Here is an 18065-nt window from a genome sequence, read left to right on the forward strand (position 1 = left end):
GTCCAGTTTTCATTGAACAGTCCCCAAAGGTAAGAGACCTGGGATTTTGGTGATGGACCTTAGGCTCAAGTGTTATGGTGAAACCTCGTGGCCCTCGCAGGCAGAGGTCAGACCTTGTGGTCCTCATGTCTCCACACAGCTTCACCCTATGTCTCCCCTCACGGGGGAAGGATGCTAAGACTCAGAGAGAATTGAGTTCTGGGGTAAGCTGAGGAACTCCTACCCCATGTTATGGGTTATATGATAATGAGTCCTATAACTTCCTCACTGGAAGCAATTCAATGCCTGATACAGGAGAGTGTGGGTAGTAGTCCTCCCTTCTGTTAAAATTTAATAACATCGCTTAATTCCATGCATATGTCTGTTCTCATTTTGCTGCCGTGTCGACATCAATAGGTGTGTTGTTAATTCAGGTTAGCTAAACCATGATAGCTACCTCAGGTTAAAATAGCAGTGAAGACATGGCAACTCAGCTTTTAACTTGAGTTAGCAGCTGCAGTTAAAGCCTAGAGGGGAGTCTGGGGTTGAAAGCAAGATGCTAACCCAAGCTAAAAGCCAAGTTGCCACGTCTTCACTGCTATTTAACCAGAGTTAAGAACACACTGTTTGGTGGTGTGTGTGTGTGTTTCCGTGGAGACATACCCACATGACAACTAGGGAAACAAAGGAGGTATGCCAATGGAAGTGAAAGGCTCCAAGATAAAGAAGAGTATGGGAGAGAAGAAGAAGAAGATTGTGAATGGAAAATAGAGAGGAGGTGATCAGCACAGCAGAAAGAAATGGGAAGAAAATGGCAGCTGCAAAATTGGGAGGAAGTATTAGTGACTAAGAAAAGAGGGAATCCATTTTAACACTTCAAAACGTCGGGGGAACAGTTAGCTGCACACTACTAGTGCAATGGGACATCCAAATAGAGACTAATTCCCTTCTCTGCGGTGACTATCTTTGGGTACATCATGAGCTCAACGGTTTTCAGATCTGAAAGTGAATTTGAGGAGGCAACATGAGCATGTTGGAAAAAGTCTAGCAAAATTATGGTATGGCCAGTCCTGTACTAAGAATCTGAGAAGGACTATGTAAGGCCTTTCCTTTGAAAGATGAAGCCAATAAAATCATCATGGAAAAGCTACCATTAAAAGATGGAAGTGTGCAGGCTGAGTACAAGACAAGTAATTGGGTGTTCTGGGTTACATTCGCAGTTCTGCTACTGACATGCTGTATGACTCAGCAAGATGCTTCACCACTGAGGAATGCCTCAGTTTCCCTTGTAAAATGAAGATGTTTTAATATATCACATTATTGCATGGCCCAACTGCTGTCTGTAAATGCTTTAGGATCTTAGATGAAAGGCAGTATGCAAACAAAGATATTTTAATATTAAAATAAGGACATTCACCACCTAAATCAACTATAATAAAGTAACTTAGGGCTTTGACTTCACGGAACAGCACTGTGATACTATTTGAAACAGCACTACATTAGCTCGCACCAGGGAACTTTTAATGCACCCCAGCAGGGTTTATACAGACCAATTAATGCACAAGTTAGTACAATACAGACCAACTAATGTAGAACACGCTAATGCATTATAAAGATCACACTCCCGTACAATGCATTATCCCACTTTGTAGACAAATCCTTAATCTTAACGCATGTGTCTTTCAGATGGATACATTATTCTTTATTTCCTGTTATAAACTTGTATATGTCTACTGTGAGCTATAATACAGCTGCTATGTTCCTCCTCAGAGCTGGCTGCATTTTGTTAATGGGCAAGAAGTTACAAAGATATATAGGTTATGTTTTACAGTATATTTAGTTCCTGAGTTGGAAGATACTATTGAAATACAAGGTATTTATTAACAGCATCATAATCAATTTCCAGACAGAGAATGCCACAAGGCAGCTTATTCCTCTACCTCACTTCTTTTGAGAGCTCTAGTATTTACTCTCAGAAATGACTGATTAACTCACCGTTAGAGCCAGAAGTTTTCCGTATGTGAGATGTGCTGGGATGTGGTCAGTCTTGGATCGCAAAGACTCCATATACCAGTGTTCTGCTTCAGGCAGCTTGCTCAGTCTCATGTAGGCTTCTCCTATGAAGTAAAATGATGACCAGTCAGAGGACATAGGATTTTAATAGATTTATCATTTGAAAATAAAATAAAAAAATAAAAAAAATTCTGCATTTTGACTGTCAACCTGTTTATGAACAAAGACCTCTCAGACAATACATTGCTTTGAATGCTGGCAAGTTAGAAAACAGACTAACTTTATGGACACCTTAGTGATGAAGGCATGGAGTAATAGTCTTATTAAGGATGAAGGAGCACGAGCAAGATGAAAGTCCAGTTGGAAAGGAATTGAAATTGGGAGTATCAATCAAAATTCCCAAAGTAACCAAATTAACATCATATCTGCTATGCAAAAGCTATTTCTTTTCAATCAATTCACATTACACAACATGGAGTATCAGTGAAAATATAGGATGTATTTGTGTTTAACCATAAATCATAGAGCAGGTCCTCAAAGAATCCATTTTATAAGCACTTGGAGGAGAGAAAGGTGATCAGGAACAGTCAACATGGATTGATTCACCAAGGGCATGTCATGCATGACCAACCTGATTGCCTTCTATGATGAGATAATGGGCTCTGTGGATATGGGGAAAGTGGTGGATGTGATATATCTTGACTTTAGCAAAGCTTTTGATATGGTCTCCCTCAAGTATTCTTTGCCAGCAAGTTAAAAAAGTGTGGATTGGATGAATGGACTACAGGTGGATAGAAAGCTGGCTAGATTGTTGGGCTCAAAGGGAAGTAATCAATGGCTTGATGTCTAGTTGGCAGCCGGTATCAAGTGGAGTGCCTCAGGGGTCAGTCCTCCGGCTGGTTTTGTTCAACAACTTTATTAATGATCTGGATGATGGGATTAATTGCACCCTCAGCAAGTTTGCAGATGACACTAAACTGGGGGGAGAGGTAGATAGGGTCCAGAGTGACCTAGACAAATTGGAGGATTGGGCCAAAAGAAATCTGAGGTTCAACAAGGACAAGTAGAGAGTCCTGCACTTAGGAAGGAAAAATCCCATGCATTCCTACAGGCTGGGGACCGACTGGCTAAGCAGCAATTCTGCAGAAAAGGACCTGGGGATTACAGTGGACGAGAAGGTGGATATGAGTCAGCAGTGTGCCCTTGTTGCCAAGAAGGCCAATAGCATATTGGGCTGTATTAGTAGGAGCATTGCCAGCAGATCAAGGGAAGTAATTATTCCCCTCTATTCGGCACTGGTGGGGACACACCTGGAGTATTGTGTCCAGTTTTGATCCCCCCCATTAGGGAAGGGATGTGGACAAATTGGACAGAGTCCAGCAGAGGGCAACGAAAATGATTAGGGGGCCAGGGCACATGATTTACGAAGAGAGGCTGAGGGAACTGGGGTTATTTAGTCTGCAGAAGAGAAGAGTGAGGCGGGATTTGATAGCCTTCAACTACCTAAAGGGGGTTCCAAAGGGGATGGAGCTAGGCTGTTCTCAGTGGTGGCAGATGACAGAACGAGGAGTAATGGTCTCAAGTTGCAGTGGCGGAGGTCTAGGTTGGATATTAGGAAACACTATTTCACTAGGAGGGTGGTGAAACACTGGAATGGGTTACCGAGGGAGGTGGTGGAATCTCCATCCTTAGAGGTTTTTAAGGCCCAGCTTGACAAAGCCTTGGCTGGGATGATTTAATTGGTGTTGGTCCTGCTTTGAGCAGGGGATTGGACTAGATGACCTCCTGAGGTTTCTTCCAACCCTAATATTCTATGATAACATATCAAGATCATAGATGCGGGTGTAAAAAAAAAACTGAGGTAGGTTAAGAGAAGTCCCCAAAGAAGGTTAGAATAATGAGGGAGGACACCGAAAAAACAAGACATGGTGCAGTTGGTGAAGTCTGGTGCCCTGCAATCTCTGTATAACATCACTAGTGCTTTAATCTAATTTGTACTTTGTAAGGATTATGGAAGCCAATACGTGAGAAATTATCAAAATCTGACAAACTTCTCCAAGTAAAATCCTTTGCTCTGAAAGACTCAGACAGCAAACGTACAAGGATAATGGGAGAACGATGGCAATGACAGAAAAGCACTTTGGGGCACTAATCTTGACATTTTTGAAAATGCATTTAATGTAGGGTAGAACAAACAATTTGAAGAGAAAAATCAAACAAAATCTTGCAAAGCTAATCAGAAATAAGCAGGATCAAACAATTAAAAATGAAGTATAGCAGTTTTCAGAATAACAACACACTGCATTTTCATAGCACATTCTGAATGTGCTACAGACACTTTCAGTGAAATCCTGGTCCCACTGAAGTCCATGGCAAAAAGACGAATGACTTCAATTGGGTCAGGATTGCAACTATTAACTAACGGACTTTTTTTTTCCTGTACGTGTAAACTGTGATTTATCTAAGGCCACACGCTAATTCAGCAGAATAAATGGGGTTAGACCTCAGTTCCAAGCCCATGCTCAGTCCATTAACCTATGTTAACTCTCAAATGAATGGCATCCAATTATAATCTATTACATGCAAAACAGAATGATTACAGTTGCAAAGTTAAGCAATCACAAGTTTAAAAATGCCACAATTAAGGTTGCCTCATGAACCTGAATTTGCACCTCCTTGTGCATATGCATTATGCTACAGTCTTTAATGACATAATCACATACTATCTTTTCTACTCCAAACTGTCCCTGTCCGAGACTTGTCTTTTCCCCATCCAAGTCCCATTCTTCTCACCTAGTCAGTCCCAGTCTCCATTCCTCAGTTTTCTTATCCCTGTCCCAGTCTCCTTGCTTAGCACAGCCTCGTCTTACTCCTCTAGACTCCCCTGTCCTTGTGGCCCTTTCCCTCAACTCCCAGTCTCTTTGCCCAGCTTTTCCCATTTCCCTGCCCTTCCTCCCATTCCTTGTCTCTTTCCCCACCGCATCCTACACTCCAGTTGCTCCCATTCCCTGTCCACATTCCCTATCCTCACTAGCTTCCAAACCTTATCTCCATCCTTGGGCTTCTCTTCTAGTTATAGTGTTTCCCCCCACCTCAGCTCCTTGTCCCCATCTCTTAGCTCAGGCAACCCCACTGCTTCCCCCTGCACCACAGTTCCTCTTCTGATATATCTTTCCTCCTCCCTGACTACTTTCCTGCCACTTCACTAGCTCTAAGTCACAGTTTAATTGCCCAGCCAGTCCCAGGCTCCCCCGTCCCCTCTCCCCGCCTTCTCATTTTATCTCAGTTTCCTCCCCAACTACTGGCTCCAAGTCCCCACTGGTCATTTCCCTCCTCAGCGCCGAGTCCCAATCTCCTTGCTCAGCCAGTCCCACTCTCCCTCCCCACCTCAACTCCTAGTCTAGTTTCCCTCTCCCAGACTTCTTATCCAAATCTACTCTGCCTCTCATCTGCAAGTCTGGTTCTTGTTCTCTCTGCATTCAAATTGGTTGGCTTCCTCCACAGTGCCTGGGCCCAGTAGGGCATTATTGACAGCAGAGGAGAGATCTGCTCCCTATACTCAGTTCAGGCGCCCTGACTTATAGACCCATCATGGCCTGCAGCGGCTCAAAGCTACAATTTCAGGAAAAGTCCTGCTTGGTCCCAGGCTGTAGTATGTCCAATGTGGATTGAACCTTCAGGGAATTTAGTTGCTAAAATCTAAGAAGTCTCTATTGAGCATGTGTAAACTGTGATTTTTTTTTCAAAGAATTATAACTTAATCCTATTTGGGCAGGTTTGCACAGGGATGGAAAAAGGCACATCCCTGGCATGAAGGCCACCCCGCTGACCCCCCCTCAGTTTTCAAGTCACTGCTTCAAAGCATAAGGTGCTACAGCTACTCAAAGAAAAGACCACCAAAAATTAGCATGAGCACAACAACATATTTGCTCTTGCCTCGTTCTCAGAAATGGCTAAACTCTTATCTTAAAATTCCCCACTCCTCCCCAAAAAAGATCTGAGGCAGGCACCTGGCATGAAAAATTTCAACCTGAATGGTGACAGGCAAAATTATAAGCAACTGAAAATAGGGTCTTACAATTGGAAGTGACAGACAACCTCAATGAATGGTGTTGCCAGACCCATCTATAATAGTCTCATAGATCCCACAATGCACTATGCACTGTTCAAACTTATGAAGAGACACAATCTTATCAAATATTTCTCAGGATGCATGCTAATATAAGGACCTGGAGAGATAAACAGGTGCGCTTGAAAGGCTGCCAGGCAGATTAAATTCTGGAAGGTTTTAGAAATCAAGTACTTCACAGCAAAAACTATTAAATGACCTTCTCCTGGAGGGTATTGTTGACTGTGCACGCAGAAATTCAACTCTAAATTTACTGACCTAAATGTCAAACTGTCCACACAGAAAGCTCCCCTGAAGACTTTAAAATTGTTCTCCTTTGCTGACCATATTCAAGCATTTCTACTGAAAGCTTGATTTCTGCCTGAAAAGCCCAGGTTCTAACCATCTGTAATATAGCAGCTTTTGATCATATGACTACAGCTGAAGGTCTATCAGGGTTTCCTCTATAAATCATCATTTTTTTTGGGTGGGGGGCGGGGGAGAGGATTCAGAGCCCTGCTATTAAAAAAATCACTTCAGGTTAAGGATGTGAAGGGGTTTGTCCCAGATTGGGGGTGGGAATATTGCAAAATTTCAGTTCAATCAATCTGGTCATTTTCTTGGTTAAAGTGAAGTAAATCAAATAAAAGCTTCTATGGTTTGAGATGTTTTTCAACCATTCTGTTGGATGAGCTATATAGAGATTGGATTTTGTCATTTAGGATGAGATTTTATATATATCTGCACAGGCACAAAAATTTCAAAATACAATTTGTGATATTTGACAGTTACTACTGTATATTTGCAGAAACTTTTGTAATGTGAATGATCTAACTTTCAGTAAATCCTTATTAGAGCACCCAGTGACATGAGATATGAAAGTAGCTGCAGAATACAAACTGGCTGCTCCATTTACCTTCACACTATCAGCATTTAACACATTCATTTGTAAAGTGCTCATACCGAAAACAGAAATGGTGCTATATAACAAATTCAGTTTGATAATGTATCCGGTCAAACCTATGCAGTTTAATGAATGTATATCCCACTTTGACATACTATATCACAATGGCACAGAAGGAAATCTGTCATATGTCACAATGCTTCAAAGGTACCTCAGACACCATAAGGAAAACAAGTCAATTTACAGGAATCTAGGCCCCAATTCAGCAAAAGCACTTAACCCTGTGCTTAAATGCTTCAGCTGAATAGGAGTCATAATGAGATACCAAAAGGAAAGCTTTTGATGGTTCACAACAAGTACATGATCATCAAATACTTCGCAGGGTTAAACGAGTTCTCAGCAGTAACATTAATTTACAGATTCCTATCTTCAGTATTCTGTGGACTTTAAACCTGAAACTGGTGGAAGCCACATCCAACAGGACATCTAAAACAAAACAGACCTCACCAATGTAAAGTTCAGTTGGTGTGGGGGAGGAGGTATAGGGGACCCCACATTACTGGAATAATTTGTTCAACAAATTTAAAATTTGGGGAGGAATTATTCACCTAATATTCTCTTTAGATTGCCCAGCTTTAAAGGCAATCCTGCACTGGGAAGGGGATGGGCTAGATGATCTCATTATTACACTGCAGCTGTAATTTACTTAGTATATTTATACATGATGCTATATTTAAAGTGTTTTGTAGATTGTTTCACCACAAACCCCTTTAATTTAATACTTTAGTACAAAGGGAAGCATAATGGATATAATGTATCCTTTAACTAGACCTACGCCAGCAAAAGCCTTGAAACTCAAAGTTAGTTTATTCTGTATTTACTACACACAACAGAGAAGAATCAATTGCAACACTTCCGTTATCTTCGCAAAAGCAGTTTGAGGTGTTTTCTTTTTATAAACACCAGAGCCCTCGGGAATCTTACAATATAGGCAGACATTTCAAAACTTCTTAGAAACAGGAAAACAACACTTAAATCATCACAGTGGAAAAGGTGTGAAATAATTCAAGACAAAAACAATGATCAATTAAAAAAAACCCAAGAAAATAAGAAGAGTGATTTAGTTATGAAAAAAAAAATTAAAAGATCAGGTGGCTACAATGAGTTATCTTCTCTAGGAGTCAAATTTACCAGTTTACCCTTCAAGGGTGTAGGTTGTGATATGGTTTAGCACCCAAGAGGGGAAGAAAGGAGTTATGAATTTCCAACATGTCTCATATACTGAAAAAGAACAAAAAGGGGCCTATTTAGTGTGAACAGGGAGACAAGCAGCGTTATGCAGTTCTAGTTTAGGATCACTACCTGTCTTTACTTCTGGTTTGTTCATAAACAAGAGGGATTTGCATATCTCAAGATTATTTCTACTTCAGGCAGATATTAGAAAATTTCAAACATACCACATATAATGTTGTTATATTTTCAGCACTAAGAAAGCCTGAAATCTGAATAACCCAAGCAAAGGCCATTTCCCTGAGGGGAACACGTTAGATGTATTGATAAGCACAGAATCATAGAATATCAGGGTTGGAAGGGACCTCAGGAGGTCATCTAGTCCAATCCCCTGCTCAAAGCAGGACCAATCCCCAACTAAATCATCCCAGCCAGGGCTTTGTCAAGCCTGACCTTAAAAACATCTAAGGAAGGAGATTCCACCACCTCCCTAGGTAATGCATTCCAGTGTTTCACCACCCTCCTAGTGAAAAAGTTTTTCCTAATATCTAAACTAAACCTCCCCCACTGCAACTTGAGACCATTACTCCTTGTTCTGTCATCAGCTACCATTGAGAACAGTCTAGATCCATCCTCTTTGGAACCCCCTTTCAGGTAGTTGAAAGCAGCTATCAAATCCCCCCTCATTCTTCTCTTCCGCAGACTAAACAATCCCAGTTCCCTCAGCCTCTCCTCATAAGTCATGTGTCCCAGTCCCCTAATCATTTTTGTTGCCCTCTTCTGGACGTTTTCCAATTTTTCCACATCCTTCTTGTAGCTTGGGGCCCAAAACTGGACACAGTACTCCAGGTGAGGCCTCACCAATGTCGAATAGAGGGGAACGATCACGTCCCTCGATCTGCTGGCAATGCCCCTACTACTACATAGCAGACTACTATGGGGCTGCGAATGTACCAGCATTATGCCTCTACAGCAGGAGTTCCCAAAATTGGTTTGTGCCTTGTTCAGGGTAAGCCCCTGGCACGCCGCGAGACAGTTTGTTTACCTGAGCATCCACAGGTACGGCCGCTCGCAGCCGTTCCTGGCCAATGGGAGGTGCCTGTGCCACTTTCCGCAGCTCCCATTGGCCAGGAACAGCGAACTGCAGCCACTGGGAGCTGTGAGCGGCCGTACCTGTGCACACTCAGGTAAACAAAGCATTTTGCGGCTTGCCAGGGGCTTACCTGAAGATCACTGTATCACTGAAGATACAAAAAGACAAATACAGATACATATTACCTATAGTCAGGAGAGATGCATTGCAATCTGCTTCTTAGTATTACCAGATTGTATTTTTAAAGTGTTTGTAATCTGCCAAAAAAAAATCATTCATGGCAAAACCTTGGTGTATAAAATCTCAGAGTATAGAGTTTCAAAGCATCAAGTTGGCCACTGCACTGAGAAAAATGGAATTCAAAATAGAATAAAAGGAGATATTTTATAAAATTATATTGCACTTGGTTAATAAGCATATTTACTACATGTTTTGCATCGACTGTACTGTACCGTTACACCTTCACAGAACGTATTGCAGTGGCTTTTTCTGAGCTACTAGGGTATGCATGCAAATAATAAAGCTGAAAGCACAGTTATAGCTATGCGTAACAGTTATGTTTACTCTATAATGCAGCATGCACGCTATTGTTAGTAAGCATATTCTGCACATAGAGCTTCTCTGGAGCCATTGGTGCATGTGATCTTAATGTATATGAAGTATAATGTACACAGAACAAGCATATTTTATTTCTTTCTTTCATAGAACAATTTCTTTGAAGATTTCTCAGAGCACACAGTATTTTATAAGCTTTTTTGCTGGAGAGGAGTCAATTCCCCATTTATATGGATTTGGTTCTTATAGGCCACTTGTAGCCAATCAAAATGGAGACTCAGATTTTTGGTTTAATTAGAATGAAAATCAACTTTAAAAAGAAATCTTAGAACTGGATGGAGAGGGATGAAAATAAAAAGCAAATGAATTTCAATAGAGAACTGAACAGTCTTTAAAGAAGTATAGTCTGAAAACCTCCAATGAAAGAAGAAGTCATTGACGAACAATGCAGCTGAGATAGATATTTGATTTTTAGTTTCCGACAGATGTATCACCCACAGTGACTACGGAGAGAACAAATGGAACGACTCAGCATTTGTAAATGAAAAGATAATTTGTCTCTCAGTCCTTTCATTTTATGTAGGTGTATAGTAAAAAATGTTAGCCATTGTTGAAGAGGTAAACATTGACATTATGTCAATAGTGTATATCTTTTCAACGTGCAGTTGATAAAAGGACTTACCATTTGGCCCATGCCTAATTGGTATACCAGTAGCCCAGTTTAGATATCTGATTATATTTCTGTCTGAAAATGTAACGGTTATGCTCATTTTTAATCCAGACTCCTAATATGTTAAAATATTGAACTCATAGGCTCCTGGCCTTTCCAGAATACTGTGTATGTAAAAAAAAAATAAAGTGTTTTACAGGAGAATAGAGATTGATTGTCCAAAGGAGAAGAAAAATGTGAACAAAAACCCTTGGAACTTGGGAAAAAAACTGGTCTCAAATGTAGTAGCCACAACCCCCTTAGCTATTCACTTCTGTAGTCTTTGTACTCAGTCTGAATAATTAGAATCCTAAAACAAAACAGCCAGAAGTTTCAATCCTCCAAAAGTTTCACATTCAGCTTTGCATGAGCGGATATAAACTACAGTAACCTACTTGGGGGTGAGGTAGGAGAATAGGGGAGGAGCTATTGTATCCCACTGTAGCCAACTCCATTATTAGCACCTCTGTAATGTACAATCAAGCATTTGCATGAGGAGAAAAAAGGCCTCATGTTCAGCTTATATACATTTAAAGAAAATACATGTTTTGTAATGTATATTAGTAAACAATTTCCAGTAAAACTTCCTTAGAAGCATGCCCAATGTTTTGACAACTGAATCTGAGATAAGTCCAGGGCATCATGTTTTAATGGGTTATGGTGTGGGACACATATTGCACATCTCAATCATGTTTGGCTCTTAAAAAATAAGTCTAGCACAGCATGAACTGTAAGACTATACAAACAAAAGTGTTCCTTGGAGCCCTAAACAATATTTAAAAGCAATTCAATAAGAAAAGCATTTACTGGTTGTAAGGGGCAAAAGGGGAAGGAGTCTTAACAATATTAACAGGCTTGTACAAATGGCCACATCCACCCAAAAGACTAATCAAATAAAGTGATAGTTATGTTATAACCATCAACACAGAAACTCCTCTGTCTGTGCTAAATCTTCATATTCGTGATGTGAACCTCTATTTCTATGCCAGATGTAAAATCTGGCTCCCCCACCTGTACTATACATGGCTTCCACTGGTGTAAGACAGCTTGGTTTCCGTCCATGTGTAATGTAGCAGAGCAACAAGGAGAAATCATTTAACTTCCAAGAGACTGAAAGAAGAAAGCTTGCCATGGATAATAACTTTTCACCATGCACGTGTGCTCAGCATCTGCACATGAGCCACATCTTTAGAGGCAAATTGGGAAGGCCGAGAACGAGACTGAGTGGTAACTTTATTTATGAACAGCCTTCCAATGGGAGCAGTGGGGCAAAAAACATAACTCACTTCAAGACTGAGCTTGATACATTTATGGAAGGGGTGGTACAATGACATGTAGCTGATCTGCAACTGCCAGTAACAAATATCCCCCAACAGCCGGTGATAGGACACTGGATGGGGAGGGCTTTGAGTTACGACAGAGAATTATTTCCCCGGTGTCTGGCTGTTGGGTCTTGCCAAAATGCTCAAGGTCCAACTGACTGCCATATTTAGGGTCAGGAAGGAATTTTTCCCTGGATCAGACTGGCAGAGATCCTGGGGGCTTTCCCCTTACTCTGCAGCATGGGGCATGGGTCACTTACAAGTTTAAATTAGTGTTAAATGGTAGATTCTTTGTAACTTGGAAGTCTTGAAATAATGATTTGAGGACTTCAGTAACTCAGCCAGAGGTTATGGATCTATGACAGGAGTGGATGGGTGAGGTTCTGTGGCCTGTGATGAGCAGGAGGTCAGACTAGATGATCATGATGGTCCCGTCCAGCCTTAAAGTCTATAAATCAATGAAAAAGTCACAAGTTCCACCAATGTCCCTCTTTTTCTGTTCCCCACTTTTCCTCATAATCTGCATTGTGTACACATACTATTCAGTACACCTAGTATTAGATGCAATTTACAAAAGAAGCTCTCTCATCAAAAATGGTTATCAAGCTTAACAGAAATGCTCTTGAAAAATAGTCAGAGATGGATGACATGCATTTGCCATTCAATAAGTTGAACAACATCATCCATATATTTCCCTTTATCTCTCAATATTAACATAAAGCTCCAGCAGTTCATTTCACTCTCTTTCACACCACTAAACTGGCAGAAGCATGAATTACTGTAGCAGGTGGGCCTGTGTGGTTTTAAAAGCAGTGTAATACAATCAACTGTATAATATCATATTTCCAGGAAAGCAAAAGACTTCTAGACCCAAGCCTGATCCTTAAGCAATCCTAATATTGGCATTGAAATGTTCAAGATCCCATGAGGACCATTATATCTTTTGACCCCAGGTTTTAATTGAAACTTTAAACAAAATATATTACCTATTTAATGCAGCTAAGCTGGACTCTGGCCTTTGTAGTGCATGTTGTAATGCCAAGCAAATTAATCCCTGTAACCTTAGTACATTATTTTAAATTTATATCAAAGATGAATGCCATAGAAAAAATTTATACCAAGCCAACCCCACACAGAATATTGAATAATGATTTTAATTCCAGTTTAAAGGCTTAAATTTTGTATTTGTTTTGTGTTTTTCTTTTTAAGAAAAGAAAAATAAATAATTTTTTTTCTTGGTACACAGCCAACAAAACACATGGTTTCCTTAGCTTGGTTGCTGCACACCTGGCAAAATAAATCACAGTGATAGAATACCAAAATCTACACTGCGGCTTTTCATACACATGAACTTTGAACATCCGACGCAGGTCTCCTGGCCCTGCCTTTCATACCATGAGCAAAACACAAAGCCAAATGGATAACTTGATCCTCTGGGTCAAAGATTCCCTTTTAATTTAAGAGGCAAACTAGTTCCTAATTTTTAAAAAGCAAAAAGTCAAAGTGGCACAATGAAGGAATGAGTCATTGGCTTGCTAGAGTAAAAAAGCCAATGGGAACAAGCACAAGAAAAGTACAGAAACACAAAACATGGAAAACAGGTGGTGCAAAGGTTTAACACTGTGGGTGAGATAATGCACTTGGAGAGCTGGAGTTCAAATCCTAATACAGTAAAAACTATGAGCCTCCTGTTTATACTCCTTTGAGTATATAATGTACATTGTATGGGGGGAATCTCTAGGAAAGCCCCATTAAATCCCTGGAATGATAGCTGGAAATGGCTATCAAATCAGATGAAACATTTTCTCAAATCATACACTTGCATTTAATGCTGTGTACTCAAGACAGCAAGTGGTTGAGGCTTAAATTTAATCACAAAGCCAACTGGAGGTGATTGGCCTCACATCCTCTATATTCTTGGATTATATGTTCAGCTATGGAGATTCTTGGTCACACACACTAGATCTGAGATAGGGAAGGGCTTCTCCTGCATATACTGAGAGCATTCCAGGGTTCTCCCCTTTTCCTCTGTAGCACTGAGCAGATATCCACCATAAACTGGGTGGGCATAGCTCAGATTGTCAAATTCCTGCAGTTACAAGCAGGTGGGCTCTGGCAGACCTCGATCCTAACAGTTACCCACTTTGTACCTAATGCAAAAGTTTATTCATAGGCAAAGCCTTGCAAGAAGCAGGCAGGCAAGCTTACCTAAAATAATACATCCAAACAATAGCTATACAGCTAACATGTTGATTAATTTAACTTTATATACAAAAACAGACACACATCCCAGTGCCCAATTCATAAATACGATCTGCAAGGTACATTCAATGGTAGACTGGATGTATTTAGTCTGTTGGCTCTAGCATTGCAATCTATCCAGAAATGCTAAATTTAGGGAAAGTTATATTTGCTATCTAGCCCTGTAACAGCCTAGCACTGTTTGCAACCTTGTTAGCAGGCACTGATCCTTCTGAAAAAGTGTTAAGTGAGCTCTGTTGACTCTGAGGCAGGTGACTTTTTATTAAGAGAGATGGTCTGACTGTTTAAAGGAGAGAGGCTCTAGAACATGAGTAAAGCAATGGATGAAATAATCCTAGGAGTAGCCAAGCCTAAGAGCGGGACTGAGCTGGTCTTTATGTCATCTTTTTGTTTTGTTTGCTCATTAATCCAAATCCCAGGAAAAGAATGAGTTTGGACGTGTGGCATGAGGACTGTGCTTATAAAACGAGTTGGGAAAGGCAACACTAGCTCTTACATATAGACAGGGGGTAGGTAAAGTACTCAGTCAAGAATCTATTTTTATCCAAATCTTGGGATTATTTTCTATTTTAAAACAGCAGTACTTATGCGAAACATAGGATCATAGGATCACTTCATTCAAAGAAAAAGGAGGAAAGGGTAACTCACCCATTTTATATTACAGAATCTGTTTTACCAGAAATATTTTTTACTATAATTTTGCAACTTTTGCTACTGGAAATCATATTTTGTTCAAGATTTTGAAATTATACTTTTGCACACAAAAGGGGAGTCAAACTTGTCCAGCTCTATCTAGACACTACAATTGCCAAAGGTCTTGATAGGGCAATAATAATAAGCAGCTGTCTAATTCACAAAACAAAACTATGGCTGTTGCTGGTCAGCTTGATAGGATAATCAGTGCATGCTGACAGATGAAACCGATGAATTGGTAACACAACCTAGACCATTTATCAACAAAAAATGAGTCAAAAAGCAAGACTTTTAGCCATTGATTTGATCTGATGAGATTCAGTATTCCAGAAAAGTAACAACAGTGAATAAATATGCATTGCCAAAGTGAGTGTGGTTTAGAGAAAATCAAAAACAAGTAATGCTATCACCATGGCAATACAAATATTTAATTTTGAATTTACACCTTTAACCGTTTTAAGACATAGGCTTTGAAAAAGCACCAGATCAAACTGCAGTTTTAGAATAATTGTTTCATCATCCAGTACTTAAAGTATCTTGTTAAAGGGAGATAAACTACACACACAAAACAAGTAACTTGGGGAGTGAGGATCAGAATCTTGATTCATAGAATCATAGAATATCAGGGTTGGAAGGGACCTCAGGAGGTCATCTAGTCCAACCTCCTGCTCAAAGCAGGACCAATCCCCAATTAAATCATTCAATGCGTGTGTTAAAGTCCCTTTAGCGTAAGTGCGAGTCATGTTCGTTGCACAGTATACATTGAAGGGTATACTGCTTGCTATCCTGTCCAAATTAAAACTTATCTGATTCCACTGGATCATAATCCTCTCTAGGGTACCTCCAATGATTCTCCACTAGAGCTGTGCAAATAGCTGATTTTTTTTGGTTTGCTGGTCATACCAAAAACAAAAGTAGAGTTGACCCAAAATGAAAATTTTAAACATTTTTTGGAAATCAAAAAGTAAAAAATAAAAATAAAAAAAATTAAGAAAAATAAAATTCAATGGTTGTTTCAGGTCAAAATGTTTCATTTTCAAGCTTTAATCATTTTTTAAATAAAACTGAAGTAAATTCAAAACAAAGTTGCTTCATATAGAAAAAAATAAACATTTTGAAAAGGTCAAAACAAATGTTTATATTGTTTTGGATTCAGTTAGTTTTTCTTTTACCAAAACAATTTGACAAATTTGCTGAATGTTTTGTTCAACATGAATCTGCATTTTCTGGTGAAATAAGTATCGGTGAAAACTAACCCCCTCTCGATTCAGCGCATCCACACACATTCACAAGGGATATAGTTCAAACTTACTCCCTTTCCTGGGCTTTTCCCTTATTGTTATTTTAAAGAATAACAATCCCAGCCCCTGCTGACCTCTCTCTTGAGCTTAGTTGTTCCTAGAGCTTTTTCTCTGACAATTACCCTAGTTCTCTGTACTTCAGAAACACACTCAAACTCTTTGGTATCTTAGATTGGATCTCACAGGACCCCGAACCCCACCATAATTCAGACATTAAGGTGAGTCAACAGAAACAGATGCATTTCTGTGCAGGGTCCTACTTAAACAGTTTTGTATCTCTATGCAAGATCTTCGGACCTGCCACCTGGTTATATCAGGTTTTAAGTCAAGTGATTTATCTAACTCAAATTTCTCTCTCTTTACATTTATATTTTGAAAAATGAGAAAAAAATAATTTCACTTTTTAAGAAAAGAAACCAAAACTGACAATGCAATGCACTGAGGCTGCCTTCAACATTTTGAAAGGGCAGGAATCAGCTGGATCCAGAGGGACTATTGGATTCTCTTATTGTAGACCTCACCTTACTCAATCTCTTCTCCACTCTTTGTTTGCCACCCTTGATATAAAGCATCCAAATTGGATTGTGAGCCCATTGAGCATGCTATTTAATAATACAATCTAAATATTCCTCATGTAATAATCTTAGTGATCCAGTACTTAATCCATCTTGTGTTGAGATAAATGAAAAGACTCCCACTGGCTGCAATGGTAACTGAATGGGGGAAGGGAGGTGGCTTAGTGAATGAAAAATTCCACTAGTCACACTAAATAGTACACATGCTTCTTAGATATTAGGTAGGAGATTCTACAGGTGGGCACCACTGCAATCAATATGATGTGTATTTAAGTGCTGTAGGAACACTCAGAAAGAAACCAAGAATATACTTGTGTAACCATCTACTGGGGTTTGTCAAGAAAATCTACTGCTGTTACTTGAACTCTGAAGTTGGAACCTACTTATGGTTAAGATCTATTGGAGGAAATTAATTTGGTTTTATTAATTAACTGAATCACTTGAGCTCCAGTTGTATGACTAAGTACTCTAGTTTCACTCTGCCTCCTTGAATATCACTGTGATATTATAATTGCTCTTACCCATCATGTTGTATAAGCTTTGTGGTGCAAACTGCCTTGGCATTTTCTGTATTGCTTCCTTGTAAACCATAAGGGCATCCTGAAACAGGAAAGAAAAACATTACTAAAGCACCATTTTCAATAGCACTTTTTCACATGTGAATTAGGTACTAGCTACCCTCCCAGAATGAAAAAAAGAAATAAATATCTTCATTACTAATACACTAGGAAGATCATATTTATAAAAGGATCAACAAGGGATGTGAAGTTCCTTAACACCAGTCTGAATGATTTCCATTTGTGCGTGTCTTGTTACAGATTCAAAATTCTGTGGACTGACAGAGTGCTCAGATTGATATCAGATTGTTACAATAAGCACCCTAATAATAAAGTATCATTGCCTAGTATCACTTAACAATAGAATCCAGATCCTATTATTGAATCTTTCCTCCATGGGAAAGAACATGGATGAGGAAAAAAAGGAGGAGCACTCAGGAGTTGGGAAATGCCAAAATTAAGGTTCCTGTGTGCTCTTGTGCATGTGCATGATGTTATATACTTGAATTGCATGATCACATACTAATGTTTCATTCAGCAGACACACTGGAGATGCATACTGTTCAGTGTAAGTAGTAAGAGTCCTTTGGAAAACATACTTGCATGACCATGTAAAGTCTATTTTAGAAGGTAAGTACCCCGGGAAGAGACCTGTCATTTATTTATCCTTTGAAAACCATGCCCATCCATAGATTTTTATAAACAACATAGTACTCTAAGTACAGTCACAGCACAGCCATATAGTATGTTGCTGCTCTCTTATC

The 18065-nt window shown here is 39.6% G+C and overlaps 1 protein-coding gene across 1 annotated transcript in view; it reads right to left on the bottom strand.

The window, feature by feature from the left end:
* The window catches only part of TMTC2 (transmembrane O-mannosyltransferase targeting cadherins 2), a 380329-nt gene that overhangs the window by 94829 nt on the left and 267435 nt on the right, over nt 1-18065 (bottom strand). The window contains exons 7-8 of the mRNA XM_077807709.1: nt 17266-17344; nt 1975-2096 (exon numbers count right to left, since the gene is read on the bottom strand). Coding sequence (XP_077663835.1) covers nt 1975-2096; nt 17266-17344 — 201 coding nt within the window. The remainder of the gene's footprint in view (nt 1-1974; nt 2097-17265; nt 17345-18065) is intronic.

The sequence above is a fragment of the Eretmochelys imbricata genome, chromosome 1, assembly GCF_965152235.1.
Source record: "Eretmochelys imbricata isolate rEreImb1 chromosome 1, rEreImb1.hap1, whole genome shotgun sequence".
NCBI classification, from domain to species: Eukaryota; Metazoa; Chordata; order Testudines; family Cheloniidae; genus Eretmochelys; species Eretmochelys imbricata.